At 33.8% G+C, this 27,986-nt stretch overlaps 2 protein-coding genes and 1 long non-coding RNA gene across 3 annotated transcripts; 1 reads left to right on the top strand and 2 right to left on the bottom strand.

Annotated features, from left to right (window-relative positions):
- Positions 1 to 213: 213 nt before the first annotated feature.
- On the bottom strand, positions 214 to 11,670 carry LOC145973172 (ABC transporter G family member 16). The gene is made up of 25 exons (XM_083102410.1): positions 11,542 to 11,670; positions 10,547 to 10,781; positions 9,512 to 9,822; positions 8,924 to 9,122; positions 8,710 to 8,848; positions 8,291 to 8,621; positions 7,758 to 7,889; positions 7,433 to 7,661; positions 6,966 to 7,071; positions 6,627 to 6,889; positions 5,876 to 5,976; positions 4,680 to 4,770; positions 4,562 to 4,610; positions 4,424 to 4,473; positions 4,098 to 4,273; positions 3,861 to 4,031; positions 3,561 to 3,799; positions 2,897 to 3,092; positions 2,775 to 2,806; positions 2,550 to 2,655; positions 1,713 to 1,940; positions 1,502 to 1,637; positions 1,324 to 1,429; positions 895 to 995; positions 214 to 807 (listed from the first exon to the last, which is right to left on the bottom strand). The coding sequence occupies exons 1-25, from the start codon at positions 11,635 to 11,637 to the stop codon at positions 638 to 640; spliced, it is 3,993 nt and encodes a 1,330-aa protein (XP_082958536.1). The 5' UTR covers positions 11,638 to 11,670; the 3' UTR covers positions 214 to 637.
- Positions 11,671 to 11,813: 143 nt separating this feature from the next.
- On the bottom strand, positions 11,814 to 19,361 carry Pi3k92e (phosphatidylinositol 3-kinase 92E). The gene is made up of 10 exons (XM_083101412.1): positions 18,610 to 19,361; positions 17,706 to 18,164; positions 17,189 to 17,626; positions 16,672 to 17,102; positions 16,303 to 16,590; positions 15,951 to 16,229; positions 15,601 to 15,870; positions 15,201 to 15,515; positions 14,661 to 15,123; positions 11,814 to 14,572 (listed from the first exon to the last, which is right to left on the bottom strand). The coding sequence occupies exons 1-10, from the start codon at positions 18,766 to 18,768 to the stop codon at positions 14,441 to 14,443; spliced, it is 3,234 nt and encodes a 1,077-aa protein (XP_082957538.1). The 5' UTR covers positions 18,769 to 19,361; the 3' UTR covers positions 11,814 to 14,440.
- Positions 19,362 to 25,051: 5,690 nt separating this feature from the next.
- Positions 25,052 to 25,857, top strand: LOC145973001 (uncharacterized). Its single transcript, XR_014439329.1, has 3 exons — positions 25,052 to 25,117; positions 25,399 to 25,488; positions 25,777 to 25,857. It is a non-coding gene; the product is annotated as an uncharacterized LOC145973001 (long non-coding RNA).
- The last annotated feature ends 2,129 nt before the right edge of the window (positions 25,858 to 27,986 follow it).

Genomic DNA, 27,986 nt, shown 5'->3' with positions numbered 1-27,986 from the left:
TTTTATAATTATATTTATATTTTTTAACACTAATATATTGTATTCTATTTCGAGGAAAATATCTTTAATCTAAAATAAAATATCATGCATCAAGTTTTCTAGAATATCATATATCTAATTATTATGAACTTATTATAAAAATTTTAATAAAAGTTATAAAAATTATTTAGAATGTCATGATGGAATATCTTTTTTTGAATAAAGGTCGAAACATTGAAACTATATCTTGCGATGCCTTTATTTAAAAATTGTATTACTCTTTGGAAAAACTTATATGAAAAGAAAATAAAAATAAAATAAAACAAAAATTTATTATTGTGGGATTCTCAGTTTATAGCTAATAATAATCACTAAATATAGTACATAGTTTTACAATCATATCATACATTCGCAATACATAATGATAGTTCTTTTGATAGAGATTATATAATAGAGCAATTAACTTTCGATACAAATTTCGATGTACTTTTTCTCAACTTTTTCTTATAATTTTGGATCGAAAAATCACGCGAAAAATATCCTGATTAGGACACACTTCTTAAATCTTGATCAAGGGAAGAAACCAGAGATCAATTATAAAGTGTCAATACCCTTTGCTTTTCAATCATTTTGTTTCTAATGTTTGCTCGCGGTCCATTTATCTCGACCTGCACCGCTTCCATAGAAAGATGTAAGCCAACAGATGGAAGGTGATGTAAATGACAGCCATAAGGATGATGTCGGGCCAAAAGTTGTGCTCGTCGAAATCGTAGCGATCCAGCACCTCGGTTCCTTCGGTGAGGCAGGGTAGTTCGACCGTTTCGCAAGCTGTTTACAGCAAACAGATCATTATACATCTCGTGGGAAAACATACATATACATGTATATACATGTGTAATGCCCGATGTAACTTACATATGTTATGTACGCCTTCCCATTGGACAATAGTGAGAGTTTCCGTTGAGTGCAGCAACCAGGAAAAATATCTTACCCATCGTATGTATACGGGTAATGAGCTGTCAATTATCGAATAAAGAGAACGATTAAAGGAAAGATTCTATGATATAAAATCGCGGAATAAGAAGAGAGAAGTTACTTATATTAGGATTGTGCAAAAATTTTTCAAAATAATTGAAAATAAAATTATAATTAAAATCGTGATAAAATTGTTGCCACACGATTTAATTAATAAATTTCTCGTTTAGAAAAAGAAGATCTTCATATCCTTTCCCTAAACGTTCATCTTCTTTTTAATAACTCCTTTAAAAATTGACAGAAATATATTAAATATTTTATTATAACGGAAATATATATGTTATAATTTTATCTAACGATGATAAATACCTAAGTTTGATAAAAGGACCCATAGTTAGCATGAAAATATAATCGAAAGGTACCAGATATGCCATTGCCAGTGGCACGCTTTTGTAGACGGCCGAGAAGAAGCATCCTGAGAAAAACAAAAAGTTCCATGAATAAATCTAGATGATTAGAACGATCAGCTGATGTCACCTTTGCTTACCGCAAGCGGTGGATACGTTCATCGTGAGTACAACTATCAGGATAGTCGAGCCGAAAGCGCCCATCGTAGGACGTAATCCTGCGATCCAGTAGATAATCGCGGCGAATAGCATCGGCTCCACCAGCAGACCCGGTATCTGAAAATTTCAAAATGCGTAATGCGCACGATTTTCGGGGGAAATGACGGATGATGATGATGATGATGATCTCACCAGTGATATCATTCGCGCCGCGTAGTAAAGATGAACGGGATACATGCCCGCCTTGTACTCGCGAAACAGAAGCGGCAAATCCTGCGGAATCAACGCCAAGGTCGCGTACATGGGAAAGAACGTGTTCTCGCTTACCAGGAGAAATATGACACCCTCCACAGCTTGGATGCCCAATTGATCGAGGTTGATGGCACCCATGAAGCACAGACCGGCGATCATCGCGACGCTCTGCAATCAATTATGCGACTCGTCGTTAATTTTTTTTGGGCCATAGTAAAGTTTCTTTTGTACGTATCTTAGATTAGGATTTTATAATGGATTTTAATTACATGTATATATTTTTTAATGAATTATGGATATATATAAAGTGTTTCAAAATCATCGGATATTTTCGTAATGATAGATTCTTTGGCCAATTTAGATTTTTCCTTAGCTAATAAAAAAAATATTGAGCAAGATCATTATTTTTATAAGCTTCTAATTTTTACTATCATATTTTTGTAAATCTAATTAAATCTTATATTAAAATTTTATTAGGTAAACTTAATCGGAAATTAACTGAAGAATGCATTTTATTAGTTGCAGAAAGTTTAGTTTGCAAATAGCTCTTTTTTTAATCGCTAATAACTAAGAAATTATCGACATTTTTGCTTAAGAGAAATTGGCCAGAGAATTTGATATTAAAAAGACTTTCGGTGGTTCTTGGACACTTTATATTTATAGAGCAGTATTTTAGAAAAAATTACACACACACATACATACATATAGTTTTAATAATTATAAAAATTATAATTTTATTATTAAATACTAATCTAAAATATTTTTGCGATTACTTACGATCTTCTGCAGTATCCTAATAAATTGTACCGAAGGATCCCGCAGAACTTGCAGAAATCCGCGATGAATTAGCCAGTAAAGTCGAAGCCAGCAGTGCGGTTCTTTGCTGCGATAAATTGCGTTTATACGAATTAAATGAAAAGAACGCAATTAAGTCACCAAATCATCCTTGAGATTTTCAATATAATTTTTGACATACTTTTTTTGCAAAAAAAAGGTACTTACAAGGAGCGTAATTCGCAAGTATTTCCCTTGACCTAAAACAAAGAAATAAGGTATAATAAAATCTTTTTAATTATTTCTTTTTTTAAATTACTATTAATTATTTTCTTAATTAGTTTACTTACAACGCGTTGCAATCGAATGTTATCGATTTTCTGTTGCAGCGTAACGTCAATCTCGTTGCACGCTTCGCTCGTGAGATACGCGTCGCAAATCTTCTGCGCGATTCTTCCGCTACCGTCCGCGTCGCCGGAAGCGATCGCTAAAGTTGCTACCAGGAAATCGGCCGGGTTATAATTGCACGGACACTCGTAGCCTTGGCTACGAATAGCAATGACAATGTTTTATTTTAACATTTTCTAAGACAGCATCTCTCTAATTTAGATTAAAAAGAAAGAAGAAAGCACAGATAGTCATCATGATTTCTTTATATTTTATATTTTTACATTTTTATATTTTTAAATTTTTATGTAAATTTGAAATTTTATATTTTATAAATTTTAATTTTAATTTTACATTTTATAAATTTTAATTTTAATTTCATATTTTATAAATTTTAATTTAAATTTTATATTTTATAAATTTTAATTTTTATATAAATTTTATATTTTATATTTTTTAAACCATGAAATATATCTCATTGAGAAAAATCAGTTGATAGTACTGGCTGATTTTTTAATGAAATCTTGCTGCTAATCAATGAAACATGAGACAGAGAAGCAAAGTATGAGTACTTTTTGCTCCTGCTTCAATCAGTGACTACTTTCACTGATTCAAGAGAGGACATACCTGGAGAAAAATCGTATCGCTTGCGTGGCGGTACCAGCGAATGCCACTCTACCTCCGGCTAGAAGGATTATACGATGAAAGCTGTCAAAGATAACGGAACTTGGTTGATGAATGGTGCATAGGATCGTGCGATTTCTCGACGCGAAGGACACCATGTGCGAGACGAGGACGCCGGCCGAATGCGCGTCCTGTCCCGTCGTCGGTTCGTCCAGGAACAGTACTTCAGGGTCTGTCAACAACTGCGAGGAGAGATTTTGTACAAAATTCGATTAGATGGAGATAAAATAGATATGTATGTACTTCAGTAGCGAAGGCCAATCTCTTCCTTTCCCCACCCGAGAGGACTTTGCCATCATCACCGCCGCCGATGCGAACATCGCGTCTCTCCTTTAGACCCAGGTCCCTCAGCAAACGATCGATCTTCAGCCGAATGCTAGACACGTGGACTCTTCCGTCTAGTTTCATTCTAGCCTGATGAGGAGATACACGTTGAAAATGTGAGACGCTTGAGGGGAAAAGGAAAAAACTGAAGCTTACCATAAACCAAATGTGCTCGAGCACCGTCATTGTGTCGATAAACATGTCTTCCTGATGCATAAAGCCACTGTGACGTCTCATGTATGACGAGGTAGCCAATGCACCGTCGACGCGAATATCGCCGTGCACGACGATGTCGGCTGTCAATTTGCAAGCAAGAGACGAGTTCTTCAAATCTTTCGTTTAAAAATATTCAGAGAATATTTAAACAATTTTAACTTGATATTTGAATTGAAGAATTCTAAGAATGCTTTCAATATATCATTAAAATATAAAATTCTATGAGATTCTTTTAAAGAGAGAAAATAATTTAAATAAATACTTACATCCTGTGCGAAATGCCAGCGCCGTCATCAACGAGCTCTTTCCAGCACCGCTGCGTTATCAAGAGAAGGAGAGAGGATTTCAATTAGGAATGATACGCCAGTTGATCACAATTACGTTGATGAGTGTAAATAATTTACCTGCCTCCTAAAATCGCGGTTAGCTCGCCGGGTCGTACGACACCTCGGACTGAAAAAGAGGATGATAATCAAATATCACATCATGTTTATTTGATCTAATACACGTGTGTTGAATTACCGTTATTGATGAGCTGCTTGCTTACGGTGCGTCGGTTTCGATCCATCGCGTAAACGGACAAATTTTGCCAAGAAAGCATTTTGCACTTCTCCTACGTTGCCCTTGATATGAGGGAAAAAGAGAGAGAAATATTAGAAGAAAGCATAGTTTGAAAATGATAAATAATTTTTTTAAAAAGATAATTTTCCAAGTATCTCTTGCACGCAAAGAAAGAGAGAGAAATATTAACATTTCTTTTTTTCTCTGTCTTTTTTAGAAAAAAAAAATCATTTTAACCGAGAAAAGTAGTGAAGAAGAAATGATGACAATTTTTCCGATCCAAATAAGTGACAAATTTATTTGGTATGATGATTTTTTCAGTGAATAAGTGTTTAATTAAATCGATCAGATGATATGTCAAATATTTTTAACTGTTTTTTTTTTATTAAAAAGATTAAAACAGATATTGTAATTGACATGTTATCTGGCCAAATTAATTGAAGATTTTATAATTAATTCGTTAAAAGAAATTGGTATACCATAAAATGTATGAATAAATTTATCGTGTTTATTTACATCAAAAAATTCATCGATTACTTCACCATTTTCTCTCTCTCTATCTTCTATTGCTTATTCCTTAAATATTTTTACAATATGAGAATGGTACAGGTCACATCAATTATATCCCGACAAACAATTAAAAGACAATTATAAAGACAAATTGAACGAAATAGTTATGCAATACACACAGAGTTGTTTGATGCACTAATCTTGAAAACTTTGACGAGTAATGCGAAGGACGGGAAACCGACAACGAGACACGAGACGGAGATTGGCAACTAAAAGCAAGCGAGACTTGCAGGTTTCGCGTCATATTTGCTACCACCACTCGATGCACTTGATGCACTTCGCTTCCCTTTTTTAACTCTCTTCCTGTTGAATATCATCGATGCGATCAACGGTTATCAATATCAAAAATTCGTCTAGAATTTATAAAAAGAACGTATCTTGCTTTTTCTTACATATAACGCTTTAAGTATCAATTAGATTGAGTTTTAACAAACTATATCCTTTCTCTATTAAATTTTTTTAGAACGCAAAATTATAACATCATGTTTTCCTAATCGATATCGAAATTGAGACAGATTAATGACCGGTGTAATCTGACACCGACGACTCTTGCAAATCAATATAGCTTATTCGCGTAGGACACCTACCCCGAGGCTTCCGGAAATTGTCCCTTTCGTTCGTGACTCAGGCTTTACTGTAATCAAAAACCGAAACCCTACACGTAGTTGAACGAGACGCAGCCAATCCTCTATTGGAATTGTTACGCATTGTTTTCAACGATTGGCGTTATAGTTGAGACAACAACTGCGTATTTTTCGTATCGCGTTGCCTATTTCCATCCGAATGACAATCTCGGCGTAATCAGTAGACCGCGAACAATATCGCAGGATCGGCAAACATATGAATGCATCAGATTTTTTTACGATGCACTCTCTCGAAGGTCTCCTAATATTATCTCTTACGTCCTATATATCTCTCCTTCGTACATGCGGTCGCACGGTATACATAGCAACCGGTTTGTAATAGTATCTAGACGCGAACGAGAGAGTGGTCAATCCCGATACAGGAAACGCCGACACGTATGGTAGCAGTCGAGGGAGGTGCGTTTCTTCCAGTTCCTATTACGTCGTCTTTTTGCGGTCGGCGTGTGTCAACATCGATAGCCTGAATGAGACTCGTGAAAAGTATGTTTAATGGCTCTCATATTTGCAAATTTAAAAAATCTACATGCCCGACTCGTTCTCTTTTATTTCGAATATTTTTTGACAATGGGAGGATTCTGACAATAAACATTCGGATTTTGTTAAAAATACTTATTATAAAAGTATGTTACAAGCGCAATAAGAGCAAAACTGTTCGTTCCATAAAACAACGATGATGATATGCGTTATTTCGAACGACGAGTTTTTGACAATAGGGCGAAAAACGCCAGAAGACGGAATGCCACGATAAGCGCGAACAAGCAGAGAATGTCCATCGAGAAGTCCTCCTCCCTGAAATTATAAGTTTCGAGAACGGTGCGTCCCGATTTCGGACACGTGATGTTGTTTGTGGTGCACGCTATAGAGTCGATGTCTGACCACTGGTTGACCAAAAGAGCCTCGTTGCCGTAACGGTACCAGGACAGATACGAGAACCAGAGAAAATAGGACGGCACGGATCTGTCACACGAATATGTCAATCAGTTGTATCTTAAATATTAGTGTAATGTCGAAAATAATTCTCGCCGATACTCACGCCGTATTTAGAAAGAAGCCACCAAACAGCAAGAACGGTATTATTACCGGAGGACCAACGGAGAGAGCCGTAGTCACGTTGTTGCTGATGCAGGATATCAGGTAGCCTGGGAATGAAATGAAGAGATTGAGCACGCGAGACTGTTTAAAGCTATCTTGTTTAGGAAAACAAGTCTATATATAATCAAATATAAATATAATTATATATAAAATATATGAGATAAATATAAGAATAATTAAAAATAATTATATAGAAGAATAATTTTTATATTTTTTTTTACAAATATTGATATTTGAAGAAGTTTAAAAATATTTTACTTTTTCTAAAAAAAAAAGAATGTAAAAAATTATTCTTGTTATTTTTACAGAGCTGTACAGAGAGCTTATATAAGAAAAAGAAAACATTTTATATTTATTATAGTTATATTTGATTATTTATGGACTTTTTTTCCGGGTAAATTTTTTTACCGAACGAAGTCGACACGTTGGCTACAAGAGTTAATACGGCAGCGGTAATAAAGAAATGCCTCACGTCGGGATAGAGGCCGATCATGGGATAAACGACGATGGTAAACATCAGCGGTATCGCTAAGAATATCGGTGCTTCCGCCAGTGTTTTACAGATGAAGTAGACGTCGGTGCGATACATGCCATTTTTGTGCTCGCGAAGAAATATCGGTAATTCGGCGCAAAATACCTGTGGATATGGATTCGTTTCGATCTTTATTAAGCATTTTCCCTGACTTGAAATAAAAATTGTAAACGCAACTTGACTTATATCTCGAAATCTCACATTAATAACTGCAAAGACATTCTGGAAAGTCATGCAGTTAAGGAAAACGAACAGAGCGCCGTTAATGTTCATCACGCCATCCAGATCGATATGCTGGCCGAAGTAAGTGACACCGATCAATAGCGAGATCATCTGTGGCAAAAAATTGAAATTTGTTCCTTTCTAATTTTCGTGAAATCTGTTGATATAATTTGTCATTTTTAATTTTATAAATAGAGCGAAGAAAAAGTATCTTTCATCATTTCACATAAAGACTGGAAGGACGAGGTGATACTCTCTTAAAATGAATCGATAAAAATATCACTGATTAATGACTGATCTTAAATGAAAAACCTCTTCCATGTTTGACTGATTATGTTAGTAAAATTTCATCGAAAAATCGGCAATTATTATTATTTGATTCTTCTCAGTAAGATTTCATTACTATTATAATTATAATTAAAGCCTCTGCTACTATAATGACAATATATTGATTCCATTTAAGAAAATAGTTATGCCGTCAATATTTGTGCTTGCATGGGAGGAAAACGCACGACAGTCTGTAGGAGGCGAACTTTGATGAGGATCGGTTCCTTGATCACTGACAGCCAGGATCGCCATAGGACTGCGCGAAACTGCTCGCACCAGCTCGCCTTGTAAGGCGAGCGACCGGGATCTTTGGCGTAGTACTTGAGGGAACTCTCGAATTCGCCATGGACTGTTTCTGCCTCTGTGACGATCTTTTTGCCGTATTCGCTATTCCGGAAGGTATCACACGTCGTTTTGATCGCGTGTCTGCAGGCTAACTCGCGTCCTGGTACCACGGCCAACATTTGCACGAAGTAATCGGCAGGGTTGTAATTGTTGGGACAAGCCGCGCCAAGCCTGGGAGATATTATACATCGTAACGGATGAGCTTTCATTTTTAAAAATACGAATCTGATAGTTTTATTTACTTTACATTTAAGCTTACGTCTTGAAGAAGAAACAAGCTTGCGCGGTGGTACCCATGAAGGCGACTCTTCCTTCGGCCATCAACAGAATTTTATCAAATAGAGCGAACAGCTCCGACGAAGGTTGATGTAAAGTGGCGACAATCGTTTTACCACTTGCTGTTAGAATTTGTTTATTATATCTTTATACCGCGAGATATAACTTGCTCGCAGCTCTTATCGCGGCTCACTCACCCGCCAAAGCCTTCAAGATAGAAACAACCTGATGAGCCATGAAGGAATCTAAGCCGGATGTCGGCTCGTCGCAGAACATAAGCGGCGGATCGGTCAGTACCTCGGAAGCGAAGGATAATCTCTTCATCTCACCGCCCGAAAGACCCTTTATTTTACCGGGTATCCCTATCGTGGTGTTTCGACATTTCGAAAGGGCGAGCTGCTTATGAAAGAAACAATTGACGGTACTTATTCTAAGTATTTGTAATAATTGATACTGAATGAATTAAAAGACTTATCTTATAATGAAGTTAATTTTTAATAAGTTTTAAATATTTTAAATTTTTAATAAGTTTAAATATGTTTATAAAATTTAATAATTTTTAATAATAATTAATTTTATAATATAATAGTATGTATAATACAATATATAAGGTATATTAAACAAAATATAATATAATATATATTATATTATACTATAAATAATATACTACAATATATATTATAATATATATAATTGATTTTTTAAATAAATTTTTAATGTATAAAATGTATAATCGTGAAGGGAAAAATGGAATATACGTATATGAGCATCCTGCATCGCGTTACCTCGTCGATGACCTCATTGACCCGCTTGATCCTCTGGTGACAAGGTACGTGCCGATCCATCCGCACCGCCGCCTGAAACATTAGGTGTTCTGTCACTGTCAATGTGCCGATAAACAAATCATCTTGCTGTACGTAAGCCATCCTCGAGGTGAGGACGCCCGGCGATATCCTCCGACCGTTGGCGGCCATTAAACCGGACGCGGAAACTCCGCGCGTCGTGCGAAACGTCAATGCGTTTAGTAAGGTCGTTTTACCTGCACCTGATGCGCCCATGATTACGAGCAATTCGCCAGGATAGGCCACTCCGCACACTAAAAAGAATGTCGATTTATTTTCTGAAATACGGAAGAACTCCGTATATATGCACACACATATACATTTTACAAGCCTAAAAACAGTCCATATGGGATAATCATACATAAATATATATATCTAATTATAGAATATATATCTAATTAAATACATATAATTATAGAATATATATTTGATTAAATATATGTATATAATTATAGAATATATATAATTATTTCCTCTTTTATATATTTTTTGTCGGTTTCTATAGAAAATATAATTAGAATAATAATAAAGATAAAATTTAATAATAAAATAAATAATAAAAATAAAAATTGCGATTAAATTATATAATATTCTATATGTATAAATTATATGTATACGTATAATTCTATACACACACATAATGATATATATATAAGAATAATTGAAAAATAATTAAAAGAATAATTTTCGCTTAATTTGTTTAGAACAACTAAAATTTTGCGACTAAATTATAATATTTTATATGTAATTATATGTAGAACATTTAATTGTAAACCTTAAGAAAAACAATGCAAAAATTATTTTTTAATTATTCTTTTTTTTTATAAACAGATAGAGTATAATATAAGAGAAAGAAAACATATATGGACTTATTCATACATTTATACATGATTACATATGGACTTTTTTATCGGGAAACTGTCGCGAATATAGAAAAAAGAAATACAATCGTTCTTTTTGTTTCTCGTTTCTTTTTACCATCTTTTAATATGTGCTTTTGGGCGATGGACCTACTAGGTCTGAACATCAATCGATCCCAGATCCTGTCGGTTTTCGTGCTATAATAGACATTCACGTCGCTCCACGTGTACGTGATTCTGTCGGTGGAGATTTCGCTGTTAAAATTCACGCCTGTCGGCGCATTCGAAATCGGTTTTAGACTAAAGGAATTCTCGGGGCTTCCGTCGTGCAATCTATCCCTTTCGTTTATTTCCTGTAACAATAGAGCTTCTATTTTCTTTCTACATATTTTAGTGTAAATAATAACGTATTGTAAAAATGCATGCTTTTATTAATTACTCTTCATTGCTTGAGATAAATTGTTTCAATCTACTATATTTTTTTAATATTTCTTTCACTAATTTTGAGATTTTTTTCTGATAAAAACTTTCGAAACAAATTTTTTACTGCGTCTTTCAAATTCTTAACATCTTTCTAAGTGTAATAAAAAAGCTTCGAATAAAAAATTATAAATATGTTAAATTATGTATTAAAATTTTTGCGCATAATTGCATAAGAATGACTATTTTTTCTCCACTTATCAAAATCATTTTTGGAGTAATTATTTATCATTGATTATTCTCTCTCTCTCTCAAATTTGAATTCTTTCGATGATATATTTGGTAGAAATAAAGAAAGAATTAATAAATCAATTTTAAACAAAAATTTGATATTTAATCGGCTAATTTGCGATTAAATTGACCGATTTTGCTTGAATTATAACTTTGATTGACACGCAATCGCTCTTGGTAGAATCGAAGACTGGCACGAAGCCATATTAAGACGTAAATGTCGTCGATGCTGGGGTTTAAAAATGACATTACACGATGCATATGCATGAGAATGAGATATGTAAAGATAAAAGATAAGCTCGAAGAACCGAAAACAATCTAAGAGAAAATGATTTCGATTTAATTGATTTGTCGTCGTTTGTAAAATAAATAATTGGATCATATTCTGCTTATCGTACTTACAAAGGAGATTGCATGATAAGTGACCCTTTGACTTTTACCGGCGGAAGTTGTCGGTGTTGTGGATATCAACGGCTCCGTTTCCTCGGTAGCAGTCATTTTTCTGTGACTATGCTTGTTTAATCTTGCTCTTTTCTCTTTTCCCACTGACAAGTACACTCGATTAAGAAAAAAAATTGTACGACGGGATATTAATTACAGATAGTAGTAGAACATGTTTATACTCGCATGATGTAACTTATGATGATAATTTTTGTAATGGAAGGAACGCAACGGTTTCGAAATCGGTTTTATTTACAGTAGACACCGATCAATATATACAGATCTCTCTCTATGCGTACGTTGTACAAAATTACAATATTCCAATATCGTTGCGAGACGATGAAAAAGAAAAAAATTGCGAGAGTGAAATGTGGTCGCGTGTATGTGTTGGAAAACACACCGCGCACGAGACAGTCCGGTGTAGAGCCCCCAGAAGAACGAGAGAGCCCGGCTTCTTTTTCTCGCGGTATCGCGGATGCGTGTACGCACCACCTGCGTGTACTAGGCGAGAACGACGATATATATCGCGCGCGAATCGGTCGTGAGGAACGCCCCTCTCCGTCGGTTCCCATCGCGTGCACAGTCACCCTATCTCTCTTTTTACAGTCCCTCTAGTCGGGCTTATTTTCGGACAAATCCTTCCGTAAAAATTAAGAGCACGCGGTATCGAAATCAAACTCGGTCGAGGGATTTCAAGATGTACACACGTAAATATATCTAACGCTATATGTATATTATGCGTGTGTGTAACAGGGTGTCAGGGCAATTTTTCCCCCTAAAAAAGCTTTTGTAGCTTACCTCAAGAGCTTTTCAAAACACTATAATAAAGTATTTTTTCATTGAGTACTTTTCCAGTTATGAGGCTTGACATAATCTCTTAATTTTACATAAACCATAAAATATATATATCTAGTAAAATATTCATTTTTCGATCTTACCTTACACTTTTACGTACAAAATAATGAGAGGAATCAATTGGTGTAAAGAAAACACATAATTGTTTCAAAGAAAAAAATATGTAATTTGCAATTAATTACATATTTTTTTTTTTTTCGAAACAATTATGTGTTTTCTTTACACCAATTGATTCCTCTCATTATTTTGTACATAAAAGTATTAAGGCAAAAAAATCGAAAAATGAATATTTTACTAAATATTTTATGGTTTATGTAAAAATTAAGAAATTATTTTAAGCCTCATAATTCTAAAAGTACTCGATGAAAAAAATACTTTATTATAGTGTTTTGAAAAGCTCTCGAGGTAAGCTTTTTTTTGGGAATAGATTGCCCTGACACTCTGTATATAAAGAATTACTTTAAACAATTTAAATAATGTATTAATTAAGAGGATGATGATGATGATGATGATGATGATAATATGGATATGCGACATTGTTTGACGCAGTCTGCAACATTATTTGTTTCTTTCCTAGAGTGTATTAGAGATCATTATCTTATCTTACATTATGTGTTTGTGGGAGAGAAGAGCGCGCGGTACGGTGGCGTCGTCGTTTTAGAGCTATTTTTCAAGAAAGCGTAGCAATCTATTATGTAGGACAGCGCTGAAGTATGAATGTGGCCTTACTGATTCAATTACATCGCTATATGTGTGAATTGCGGTATATTTATCAAAATTTTATATGTATATGTAATGTGGTTTCGTGTTTTCATATATCTATATATGCATGTATCTCAAACACGATATCACACGCATGATATAATAATAGGAAAGATTTCACTTGTCATCGACATGAAATATCATTTCTTCTTGCTCTCAAATAAAAAATAAATCTTCGACACGGAAAAGAATATTTTCAGTCGGCAGTTACGCAAATCACTGCAGTTAATTTCGCGCTTAATTGATATTCAAAGAAGAAATATTTGATTATCCCAGGATCAAGATTATGATTGCCCGAGATTAATCATGATATTTTCATCGATACTGCTTCGTCCGGTCACAGTTTCGCAAAATAGATATTGCTTTGGGTTATCACACACTGTCATTGCCAATGGACGATGCGGAAGAAACCGTATCGTCCATTATTGAAACAATCACCAAGCTTCTTTTCGAATTATAAAAAACGTTGCGACGCGTGTTACATTTTTCTGTATCACATTTGACAAAACGAAAGTCTTTATTTTGTCACATATTTTTGTATAATCAAAATCGGCATATCTTTATCGTTGACGAAAATAATGTAAGACTTTTATGATTTATTTCGTTACGAGTAAAGAGTTCGTGTATCAACCATCACATAGACCTCTTGGCGTTTCACTATAAGTATTTTGGATGCAATACCCAATTTTTTAATGAAATAAAATCAGTTTCTAATTTTACACGACTTCAAATTTAAGATCGCTCGGCGGAAACTTAAACTAGACTTTAGCTGAGCGAAACTTAAAAAGTATTCTGTTCAGTGATATGTACCGTACGTCCGTCATTGAAGAACGTATTTTACTATACCGAACGTAGGCATATATATACGGCACCGACTGTTCATGCTGCGTAGAGTAATAAGGCTCTGAAAAAATGTACGAGCCTAACATATTTTCGAGTCTGGAGAGACAATTTTCGGATAGTACGACGTTCACTGACGCTAGCAGCAGCAACAATCGATTTTAAACAGTCTCAATTGTATACTGGTCACGATCGCCAATTTTTTAATCCTAACAACAGTATTGGAGTTATGGAAACGACAGTCTTTACTAGTTCACAAGTGTCTCAAACAGGCAACCAATCGCGACGTACACAAATGTGTCAGAACGTACATCTTAACATTGATAACGCGCACTATTCAATGATGTCGTAATTGCATTCTTAAGTTTTCAAGACTTATCGCGCAAAGTGCGATCGTCGTCCTTCACGTAGTCTTATTATTCTTAGACATATTATGCGACGCCCAATTTAACGACGTTTTCCACGAATTGCAAAGAGCCTCATCGAATTTACTCCTAAAGTGCTTTTGTGCTTCGTTTTCGGACATTTCTAGGACCTAGAAAGATATTTAAATGATATCATTTAAATGTATTGTCTTTATTGTTGTAGTATATTAACGATTGTATCTTGGCGACCATACATACCAAAGTATCTCTAAGATAATTCAGATCTTTCTCTGATGAGAGTTCAGGCAATCCAGTAGATATCATCATAGCGAATAGGGACAATATAAGACCCCCGTGTTGACGCAATATCAAAAAAGCTTGCTCGCAATAACTCTGAAATCTTTGAAATTCAGCGGCGTGACCCTTTTTCGTTTGGCCCTTATTTATAACGTGTACAAAGTCGTTGGTTAAAACAAAGGGCACGCGTTCGCGTCTGAATCCAAACTTCTCTTTAAAGTGACCCAAGATATGACCGAAATCGACGTGAAACAACTGTCCAGTCTTCTTGACCATTATATTGTCAGAATGTCTATCGGCTATTCCAAGAACGTAAGTCGCGACGGAGTAACCTGCACAACTCAAGGTAAATTCTTCGATCGCTTTGTTCAATGCCGTTTCCGTATGATTGTGGTCCTTTAGCCAAGCTAGCAAAGAACCTCTCCTATAAAAAAAAGCAAAAAAAGAATTTTTGTCGTTCGTATTTCCGATGCCGCATGATGTGTCAGGTGTTTTACTCACCTGAAGGCTGCTGTCGCAGAAAACGTGCCTTTTTCTTTCTGGATATTCGCGATCGTTTCTGCATTCAACACTACCTCTATCATTCCGACTCTATTCTCTGTGGATATGCAACCATATGGATTCATACGCAAATCCAAGCCTTCCTTTTTCCAGAGCTTATCCATAATACGTAGCATTTGAAGTGTCAACATGTCTTGTCTCAAGTCATCTCCATGTTTGAGGATTAAGTAAATATCTTCACCGAAAGGATCGCTATTTTCGAAAACTAGCCAGAGTGGTCGCATCTTACTGTCCATCACCCGACACTTTTCAATTCTAGAACAAAGAGAGAAAAGCAATCAAGAAGATTAGAAGATTTAAAATGGGACCCGCATTTTCATAAGTTTTAAAAATAGCTCACTTGATGCGATTCCACCTGAAACGTGGATCGAGAGGATTAAAAACATTGGATATCGCCTCTTGGCAGTGCGGTTCCTGAATAAAATCCTGAAAGCCCTGGAGGGCCGTTTTACGATCTTTTTTCTGTTTTACTTGTTCCGAGACGCTTCTCAATTTATCCAAGCACTTGAGCTGCTTGAATAGCGATCGCATATGCTGTTGGCTTCCTCTACAGTATGCTTCTAATATGAGACCGAAACGAACTGACACCGAACCGACTTGCATCTCTGACCTAATTTTTATAAATTGAGCAAACAAGAGACGAGAATATAATAGATAAATCTGAATAGTGCATATGAAACTGCAACTAACCTGAGATGCCAAAATAAATAGTGTCCTATTCTTCGATTATTCAGTGCCCGTTTCAATAAAAATTCCGTCAACGGGCACGCCAGATAATTTTCATGTTTTAAAGCTTGAGCGAGCTGCAGCAAATAAAGACTGAGATCATCATCGGTGACATCCTTTAAACAATGGACTGCAAAATTTCGAACGTTTTGATCGGCATAAGCATAATCTAATAATTCTAAAGCTTTTTCCGCCGGCAATTTCGGCCATTGTTGTATAAGTGCCGTAGCTTCCGCGACTTCCCTGCAAATATTCGCAATTTTCGATTTATTTATATCGTTTATAAGAATTCAATTAATATTAATCAATATCTAACCTATGATCATTCCATTCTACACATTGTAATAATTTAGCTAAAAGCGTTGGAATTTCACGAAGACAATGATGCCTCAACATCCACATTGTCTTCTTTTCTTGCTCGTGTAATTCGTGCAACGGATCCCGGTCAGCTAATAATCTTAATTGTTCCAATTGTTGACTAACATCAGATTCTTGATTCAATTCGTCCTTAACTGAACGTTCATTTGATTGTTCTCGCAATGTTTGGGCATATTCGACCATTTTTTCAGGTGTAGGATAAAGGACACATTGATCCTTTCCATAACTGAAATAATAATTAGATAAAATAGATACGTAACACAAATACTATTTCTCACATTATGTAAATTACAAAATATGTAATTACTTTGGAAACGTTAACATAAGAGCAGCTGCTCTGTCTATATGAGGATTCGAGACCACTGTTCCAAGAGGATGAAGTAAATCGTCGTTTTGTATATCTTCCGCATAAGTCCATGTATACAATGTCATAGCACCAGTTTTCAACTGGGATTTAAAATCATATATCGTTGTATTTGCCCAACATAAAGGATTTATAAAGAACTCCTGTTTCGAATCCCTGACCAGTTTTCTGCTCTTTAAACCTTTTGCAGTCTTGCTGATTTCATACAATACAAAACACAGCCGTGCCATTCGCGGTATATCTCTGACTTTGATATCAAACTTGAGAGTTTCTTCCCATTCGCAACTACCATCGGGATTTACAATAATTTCTTTGGTTTTTTGACTTTCGCAGAGCGATTTTCCACCGTGAAAAAGGCCAGCTTGCAGTCCAATCTATGTATTAAAAAAAGAATCAGATTCATACGATAGTTTTTGATGGATCTGTTTCTTAAAAAATTTTTAAATAGATTGTAATATACCTCTACAGTACGTTGAGCGGCGTCGCAATTAAGTCGGGAAATTTTATTCACAGTGAAAACGAATGGCTCCTCGAGTTTCCACGCCGAAATATGCTTGCCCTTTTTGCGCAACGTTAACGTGGAAGACGATGGTTTCGTACGCTGCAACGTGTCCACTTCCGGATTGTCGATTGCGTTATCTTGGTCCACAGGTACGCTCTGTTTGCTGAGCGTAACCAGCGTTGGTATGATGTCTTTCGCTAGGCAATCTTGAATATAGTTAAACTGTATGAGCGGAATATTGTCGCCGATCAAGTACTCCTCCTGTCCACAAATCTTAAGCGTAAAGTCGTTTGGTTGTTCACCCCGAGTATTAAGAGTGTTTGCTCTCTTGTTCAAGATTATCTCGAGCAATTCAGGTGGCGTAGTGGTATGTGCTATTTGAAAGGTAAATGCTGTCTGGAATAATATAATTTGCCATTTTAGCAAGATTTGTTGGAGAAGAGCAAAAGAAAATGTGAAAATTATTTTATCTTACCTCTGAGTTTTCGAACTTAGTAACTAAAACGATATTTCCATCCTTCAAACGAGTTTCAATATTTTTAGGTACAGTCGGCGCTGGTGCTACTCTCGATGGAAACTGATAATACACCTTTTCCGTCCAGCTTTTCTTTTGTCTACCTAAAGCTACGTCATCCCCCAAGAGACGCATTTTCCATCTAAAGTCATTGACCTCGGAATTTTTCAGGGCAGCAAATTCATGCAGACCTTTACCGATTAAGACACCAATTTGTGAATCTAAATTCCTATCGCTTTTTATACCTTCGCGTTCTATAACTCTTAACACCGAACAAAACGGCTTTATATCACAGAGACGTCTCGTTTCATCTCGCAACTCTTCTATCTCTGCATTTGAATTGATGCACGAAAATACATAGGATGGTGCATCTTTCAACGTTCCATGAAGAGGGTACTTACTAGCCTCATCCCACAGATCCTGTCAAATGTTTGAAACGTATTTTTGTGCATCATGTTGACCATTTTAATGTTTTGAATCTCTCGCATTGAACACGCATATATATTTTTCCCTCGTATACATGTGTACTTGCCCAGCAGTTGCATTCAAATAAGTACAACATGCGTATACATTCTTCTCATATATATTAATATTTTCTCAAACTAATAATAACACATGTTATTATAATTACATCTTGAAATAAATTTTTCCTTTCGACTAAATACATACATGTTCCAAGCTGCTAGAATCTAGTTTTATTCTTTATTTTTAGGTACTGTAGGTGTTTTTGCGATATGCAATGTAATCAGAGTACGAGAATATATATACATTTGAGGCGAATTAAAGGGAAAAGACGACGAATCGCGCAATGACAGAATGACAGAAGAGATGTCTGCATTGTATGTACACTCAACAAGACGCTTACCTCCTTGATCTGATCCAAGGTAATATTGCGATTGATCTCAAACGGTATGACAACACCGTTTGGCATGAGGCACGTGAGTTCCACCACCAAGGGCTCATCCCCGGGCCTCTCCGCCCAAAAGTTGTATTTGTATGAGCTCGGTATGGCACCGTGCACCATGATGAATAGGAAAACTCGGAACGACTCTTTATCAGGCACAAGTTAAACGAATCGCACGCACGTACGGTGGGCGAGCACCACGTACATACGTCGATCCACTTTCACATCACGGAAAGACGTCGAGGAGACGGGTGAGGCGTCAATCAAAAATAACTCCCCGACTATCGTCTGTGCCGTCTGATAAATCTCTGGTTCATCTTTCCCATTTGCGGTGGGAAAGCTGCTGGCTGCTTGTGGCGCGAGATAGTTTCGTAACGTCCAAGAATTCGCGGTACAGTGGAAAGATATATATGTGTGCATATATGTATATATATAAATATATATGTATATATATTTATATATATACATGTATCGCTATCTACTTCTCGCTGCGAGATACTTCGCGTCTGTTCGCGATGCAATCGCAGACGGATTCGCTTCGCATCCGCGATGCAACGGACCTCTTCTTTTTTTTTTCTTGCTTTCTTCAAACAGAACCGATATCTCGTACGCGTGCCAAGATACAAATAACCATTATCCACACGTAATAACAAAACATGGTTCCGCTATTATTTACCTCGCGTTCAACCAGCAGCAGCTGCTGCGAGCGGATGTCCTGTGAGATGCGCTTAAACATCCTTCGCGCAGCTCGAGCCGCGCTCCGATTGGCTCTCTCAGTCGGATAATTTCTCATATATTCCAGAAAAGAGAATCCTTCTAACATTAAATATATCGTCCTAAATATTCTGATTGGTCAATCGAAGCGTTCGTAACGTAATAAAAAAATAAATATAATAAATATATAACAAATAAATTTAGATAAAAAATGAGGAAATGGAGATATTTAAAAAAAATGTATAAACAAATAATCAATATATAATACATCTTTTATATTGATTATTTGTTTATACATTTTTTTTTTAATATATCTATTTCCTCATTTTTTATCTACATTTATTTGTTATATATTTATTATATTTTACATTATTTATTTTTTTTCACCAATCAGAATATTTAGGACGAAGTTTCCTTATCCCGATTGGAGGCCAAACGCTTCGTTTGTCATGTGAGTGCAACCAGAGAGAAGACTGAGAGATGTCATGGCCCGCTTTTATGATGTGATCCTTGGAAGCGATACTCCCTCTGTGGACATTAAAAACGTGAACATGAACTACAAAGCCAATGTCCACGAATGTTCTCAGAGGGTAACATATATGTGTCTCTGATAATATAAATAATATAAATAAAAATATAAATAATTTAATTAATAATAATTTATTATATAAAAATATTAGTATGTTCTCTCTTTCCGCGCTACTTTTTATTTATTTATTTATGTGTCTTCTTTTTCTTTTCAACATAATTTATTTATTGATTTATTTAGTTTGCTATAAGTCAGTCTTTTAAAATGCAAAACAAAATATTATAGAATTTGACTTCGGAAAAGCGCGGTAAAATAATCGAATAAATTCAAATAATTAGATCCGTGATAAATTGTTTAATAAATAATCAATTTTAATCAATAAATTAAAATACTTTCATAATTTAATATTCCACGTTAATGTATATTTTATAATATATAAAGTATTTCGGCAACAAATTATCGATAACACGGCGTTCGACTTTAGCAATATAAAATATAAACAGTAGCACGCTATACATTACCGCTTTGTCATCATTCGCACGGTGACTCTTGAATAATAAAGTAGTGAGAAACGCTTCAAATATTGTAATTTTCTTACTAAACACGATTACGATTAGTATCGAAACATAATTTGCTTTAAATATTAATAAAAATTAAATAATTAAAAAATAATTAACAATATAAAACTGTATCGCAACCATAAATCTTTATCGAATCGTAATGCTTCATTATCGCGATTAAAAATTGAAACAGGGGATATATTATAAAAGGGGATAAGAGAATTAATTATGTAATGATCTTTCGATCATTGCTGTTAATTACAATATTTCTTTAACAATATTAAAATTAAATATATTTCGAACAATGCTTTAAATTTTCTCAATCTTTGTTAATTAAACAATATACAATTTAATCGAGAATCGATTAAATTATAGGAATCCAAAATATTAAATAATCGCTTTAATCGTTGCGATTTTTACGGACAATAATTATTATTTTAATATTTAGAGTTACAAATATATTTCATCCGTGTTACTTTATCGTTCTACTTGACAATGTAAATATAATTTGGATTGTGAGAGAACACGAAGTAAAACAATCGAATTATAGATGCAAATAATTAGCATAACGAAAGGCTCCGTGATAAATTGTTTAATAAATAATCAATTTTAATCAATAAATTGTTTTATAATATATAAAATATTTCGACAACGAATTATCAATAACATTATGTTCGACTTTGATGACGTTAACAATAGCGTGCTATTGTTTGTACGTTACGGTTTTGCTTTCATTTGTTCGGTGACATTCGAGTAGTAAAGTAACGATGGGAAATGCTTCGTATGTTAATTAATTGTTTAATAAATAATCGTTTAATTAATCTATAAATTGAAAAACTTCTACAATTTAATATTTTCATGTATAACAGTATATGTTATAGTACGTAAAATATTTCGACAACGAATTATCGATAACACGGTGTTCGATTTTGGCAATATAAACAATAGCGCGCTATTGTTAATATGTTACGGCTTTATTATCATTCGCACGGTGACACGCGAGCGATAAAGTAGTGGTGCGAAACGCTTCGCATATTGTCGAATTTTTTTTCTAAACACGATTACGATTAATATCGAAACAATTTGATATAATTACTAATAATTAAAAATAAATTAACTTATGGTAAACGTCATGAAAATGTATCGCAAACGATAAATCTTTATCAAATCGCAATCATTAATTACTGCGAATAAAAATTAAAAAAGGGGATACATAAAAGGGGATAAAGAAATTAATTTTATTATGATCTTTCGATTATTGATGCTTATTATAATAATTTCCCTAACGATACTTATTAGAATTAAATAAATTTCGACCAATACTTTAAATTTTCTTAATCGGCAATCACTCGTAGAATATTTCAACGACGAATTATAACAATAACATAGTATAAGTCGATCTTGGCGATATAAACAGTATCGCGGTAAAGGTTTTGATTTACGATCATTCGCACAGTAACCTTGAGCAGTGAAGTAGTGACGTTTCATATATTATCAAATTCTTTCTTTACATAGTCAACCTTGGCGATATAAACAGTATCGCGGTAAAGGTTTTGATTTACGATCATTCGCACAGTAACCTTAAGCAGTAAAGTAGTGACGTTTCATATATTATCAAATTCTTTCTTTATATAGTCAACCTTGGCGATACAAACAGTACCACGGTAATGTTTCTGACTTACGATCATTCGCTCAGTGGCTCTTGAGCAGTGAAGTAGTGATGTGAGACGTTCCATATATTATCAAATTCTTTCTCTAAACACAATTGCAAGTACAACGAGGAACTTTTTGTGAACAAGTGTAAGTGCAACGAGGAATTCAAATGAGTGCAACGAGGATTGGAGTGCCACGAGGAAAAAATGAAGAAAACAAAAGAAAAAAAGGAGGTCTTGGAAATGGATGGATCAATAAGATATGATGTAAGTCATTAAAATTTTAATTATTTATCACATTCATTATTTATTATATTGTTACGTCCCCGCGTCCCATCCCCCTGGATGTATTCGCCCCTTGTTGAATTCTTTCGGCGGGAAGTACGTCGACGGAAGAAGATCATTTCCGCGCGCGTTGTCAAGATGTTGTTATAAACAACAACTGTCAGAGAGTCTGAGCACAGCTGTTAAGCTGTGCGGACGCGCGTCTATCTGTGATCCGTTTTACGATTATTCAGAATTCTTGTATGTTACTCGTGGTTTATTAAAGTTCTTATATCTTAAACCGCGTTATTATTTACTGCGCGAACGTCAGCGTGTGCCGATCGATTGTGTCGCGCGCGTTCGATATATATCGTTCCGCGAACGCAACAATATATAAATTATTTATCAATAGTATATATTATATAATAGTATATATTGTTGTATAACAACGATGGTCAGCTGAGTCGAAGAATAGCTGTCAAGCTTTTCGGACGCGTTTTACATTACGGATCGTTATCGCGAGATTTCCCCTGTTATTATTTGTTGTTTGTGTATTCTGTGTTTCTAATTAAAGTTCTTAATTTCCGTTACGAGTGTCTTATTTTACGCGGTCCGCGAGTGCCCCATTGTGTTGAACGCGCTTCGATATCTCGAAGTCGCCGCCGCGGACGTAACAATATATTCAAAATATACGTATTTCTCGTTTCGTTTTATTTCTTTGATTGTGTAACATATATAATACATATACTTCTAAAAAATATTCTATTTTATTTTAAAATAATTAAAACATTTATAAATTGTTTATTAATTAATATTTTCAGATACTTCTTATATTTTAGAAAATATTTCATATTAATATATTTATTATATTAAATACTTTATATATTAAAAAATAGAAATTTTTTATTTATCATATTTTTAAAAGTTTATATTTAAGAAATATAAATTATTTTATAATTACGCAATTTATAACATTAAAATATATCCATTTAAAAGTAAAAATGTAAAAATTAATTCCGCGCAATAATTAGTTTTAAAATCAATTATTTTGAACATTGCTTTATATAATAGATTTTCTCTTATCTTTAATATTTTTATTTATCGTTTATATTTGCGAATTAAAATTTATATAATATATTACAAAATAAATTATATATTATATTATATAATATATTACAAATTTATATAGTATATTACAAAATAAATTATATATTATATAAAATTATATATAATATAACCCTCCCATGGGGTACACCTTGTCGCGGTGGGAGGGCTTAGTACTTGGATGGTGCCTTGAGGTTTATCTTAAATTTTTCAATTTATGATAAATCTTAAGGTGCTTGAATGGGAAGCTAAGTACCCTTTCGCGTCGTCGGTGCCGTCAACGTGCCGTGGACGGCAAGCGCTTCGTTACCGCGTTTTCGCGTTGTAGTATTCTCGCGTCGTCGCGTTTTCGCGGAACTTTTGGACTTTTTCATATAAAATCCCAATTTCATTTATTGTCACGAGTCTCTACTTCCGATGCCAATTAACTGGGATGTTCGAGTTTGCACACGTTGCTCTGCAACGTACACTCTTGCTTCGTGCTTCGTCAAGTGATTCGGCCCGAATTAGTTAGAACTCGATCGATTGCTCGGAATGGTCGTCAATGGGTCCCTTCTCTTTGCTCGTCTACAGCCACACGCACTGCGTGTGTTAACTCTGTCGAGGAGTCGAGTGGATTCCCCTAGGCACAATTTTCGCTCGGTAAAAGGGGTTGCCTCCCCATTTTCTAAATTGCTGAATGTTAGCATTTAAAAAATGTGGGTATCCTCTTCTTTTGCCGTCTACTAGCCTGGTGTAGCATATAGCAACCGCGAGAGGCATAATATGTCCGGGCGGAGCACCTGAAATCGTGCTTAGTGGGCCCAGGTTCGATACGAGATAAGATAATTATGCGCGAAAAAGAGCTGGTGAATTTCATTTTCCTCTATTTCCGTCAATCGTTTCGTCTTCTTTCCGGTTTGAGCTTAATCCTTGCTCGTTGTATCGTTGCATTCCCGACATGTTGACTCGAAGCTGATTGTTGTAAGTGAAATGGGATTTTCGCTCGTACCGAAACCGGGAGTGCCGTTTAAAGTATATACATATTAAGTATATACATCGCGCGATCAAATATAAAATTTTTAATCGCATCGAAATAGTGCGAAAATCGTTAAGTATTCGCGCGTAAAATAGCGATAATAGTGATATAAAAATATCGCTCGTGAGTGCGGGAGTGCCGTTGAAAGTCGTTCGCGCGTCAACAACATGAGAGGAGAAGGAGGCCTGGGAGAGGCATCAGGCACCTGTGAAGCAACTCTATGGTAAATAAATTATTGCTTATATATAATTATTTATTAATTGCGTACGCGCGATTTAAATTGAGTAATTAATCGCGTAATTTGATTTTTTATTTACATGACTTAAACAAGAGAAAAAGAGAGAAATTTTTACATAAAAACTGTAATTTAAAAGTTTCTACGTTCGAATAGCTTTTGATAGAATTATTAAATTATTACTTATCAGTAGAATTTTTTTCAAAATTTATAAAATTGTTTATCTGCTTATTATTTATGTGCGTCGGATATAAAATTAAATGCATATAATAATAATTTTTTGACCGTGACTACAATTTGAATCTCCTTTGTATGTTACAGACCAATAAAAACTATTGTGAGAGGAGGAGGAGGCCTGGGAGAGGCATCTTGCATCGGCGAAGCAACCTGATGGTGAATATTTATTATTTATATATCAATTGTTATAAATCGTACGCATAATAATTCGTTCTTATAATTTAAAGGAATTAAAGAGAAAATTAGAGAGAAAGATTTTTATAAATATAAAAATTTCTATTTAAAAATAATTTCAAAATTCATAAAATCTTCCCATACGTGCTTATATCTGCTTATTACTTTTGCACACTGGATATGAAATGCCAATAATAATTTTTTGAAATATTGAATGTATTTTGAGCTTTGTTATATATGAATTTTATATTTGTATGTTACAGACGTAGTTTTAATAACGACAACGTAGTTTCGATAACAACAATTCCGTAGTTTCGATAACGACAACTCTGCTGCTGCACATCAATGTCTCGGTGAGTGACAAAAACTTTTATTTAATTTTAAGGTAACTGTAGAGATTGTAGATAAATCCGTTAACTTAAAATGGACGAGCTAGGATAGATTAAATTAAATAACTTTTAATAAATTCTCTCGTTCGAAATGTATTGCATCCATCGCGAAAATATATTGCAGTATTTTAATTATAAAGAAAGAACATAGAGAAAAAATTATTTTTGTGTAAATTTTACCTAATTTATTGAAAAGAACATTAAAAATAAATTCTAAATTATTAAAATTATTTTTATTTATTATTTTTTCAGGAATATTAAGAAAATTGTACATAATTATTAATGTTTAAGAAATATCTTAACATATTTACATTGTAAATATTTATAATTATATTTTAATTACAATATTGATATTATAATTGTAAAATACAATATAATTATAAACTATAATTAATTTAATTCTAATTATATTACATGAAATTGTATTTTACGATTGTAAATTACATGAATACATTCTTATGTAAATTACACGAAAAATTATCCGAAGTATACGTATAATGATTACATAATAATAATTCATTAAATTAACATATTTAATTCTATAGTATATATTTTTGAAATTTTCATAAAAAAATAATTGTTTGTATTATCATATCAAAGAGTCATTAATAAAAAATAAATTCGCAATCTATTTATGAATTCTATATCGCGCGGAACTAAATATTCATGAAATAAATTATGATTGCGAAAATATCGTGCTCTTTCCGCGTTTTTTTCGCGTTCTTAGATAAGATTGCCGTTTTAATAAAGGATCTTATTGCCGTCCCTCTCAAATAATATTTTTAAATATTGCTAATTAAAAGTAAAAAAATATCAAATAAGAGTATAAAGAGTCGATGTTAAGTTAGCGATTAAGTATTAGCTTCACAAAATTTAACGATCGCCTTCGATGTTATGAAGTTGCGAGTCAATTATTAAACGGATTTAGTGATACTTTTAATTCGATTTATGTATTTACGAATTTCGTATCCGAAATAAATATTCGTAAAATTAATAAATTACGGAAACATATCATATTTATTTCCGCATTCTTCCCCTATTCTTAGACGAAATTGCCATTGTAATAAAGGATCCTACCGCTGTCCCTCTCGTGAAATAATATTCCTGAATATTGCGCTAATTAAATTTAAAGAAATATGGAATAAGAGTGTGAAGATTCAATGTGTTAAGTCAACGATTAAATATTAGCTTTATGAAATTAAACGATCACTTTCGATATTATAGAATCGCGAGTTAATTATTATCAATTTAATAATTTGTTTCTTCGGTTATATTTGTGTATTTACGAAATTCGTATCGGAAAATATTCATAAATAAATTAATGAATTACGGTTGCGAAAACACCATGTTTTTCCCGCGTTCTTTTCATGTTCTTATACGAGATTAGTAAAAGAGTTATCGTTGTTCCTTTCGTTAGATAAACGTTAATGAAAGTTGCGTGACTCGTGCTGCCGAGGAGTCGAAACGATTTTCATTATGGAGAATTATTTCTCATCGGTTTTTGTAAGATCCATTCGCGACGTTTAGTTCGGTGCCCTGTTGAAAATTGAGGATTTTTATTGTAGGAATGGAACTAATCCCAGGTTTTCCTGGCAATTTCCGACAGCAATGATTTCGGTAGTCATTCAACGACGAACGCCATACGCTTCTTTAAAGTCGAATTAATTTAAATAATATATATTTAGGTGTGAGAGAAATGCATCTATTCTTTTCTTCGTTAAAAATGTTCTGTCATTATTAGGATTGGTATTATTATTGCCTAATGCTGGAAATATTTAATAGTAGATTAAATATGGATATAGCGTTGTGTATAAATTTCTATTTTTCAAGAAATTTCATATTATAATTAGTTTTTATTAACTTTTTGGATAAAAATGATTACGAACGAATATATTTTATTAATTATTAATTAATTATCATTTGAAAAATTATTTCTAGGTACTGGGGATATTAATATTAGTTTTTAGTTTCTTTTAAGAAACTATTTGCAGGTATTGGACATCCATCGCCATTTTAGAATATTAGTTTTTAGATATATACCATTTTATATATATGTATAATAAAATACATGCACAAATTAACGTATCCAAAATATTTTTATAATTTTTATTAATATGATATATTATATATACGCGAAATTATATATGAATGTTACATAAAATGTGCGAATACTTAAAAATTTAGAGACGAATCGAATGGGTACCCCTATATCAGTAAGACATTGATTAAAAGAAAAAAAAATTATTAATTTAAACGTTATAAGAATAAGAATCTAGAGAATTAATCTAGAATTAATTATATATTTAAAACTATTTCATTTATTTTATTTTGCACACTATTCGAATTGAAATTTTTTAAATCTTGCTGTTATCGGGTTCGATTCGTCTCGCGCGCGCAAACGGTACCCCAAATTATGAGTTCGCACATTTAACACATACTCCAATGATGCATGTATTTTATTA

This window comes from Camponotus vicinus, unplaced genomic scaffold (assembly GCF_025532165.1).
Source record: "Camponotus vicinus isolate PSW18456_S1 unplaced genomic scaffold, iyCamVici1.0 SCAF_6, whole genome shotgun sequence".
Taxonomy (NCBI): domain Eukaryota; kingdom Metazoa; phylum Arthropoda; class Insecta; order Hymenoptera; family Formicidae; genus Camponotus; species Camponotus vicinus.
Note: the sequence above shows the minus strand (reverse complement) of the source record. Positions and strands in the feature narration are given on the sequence as shown.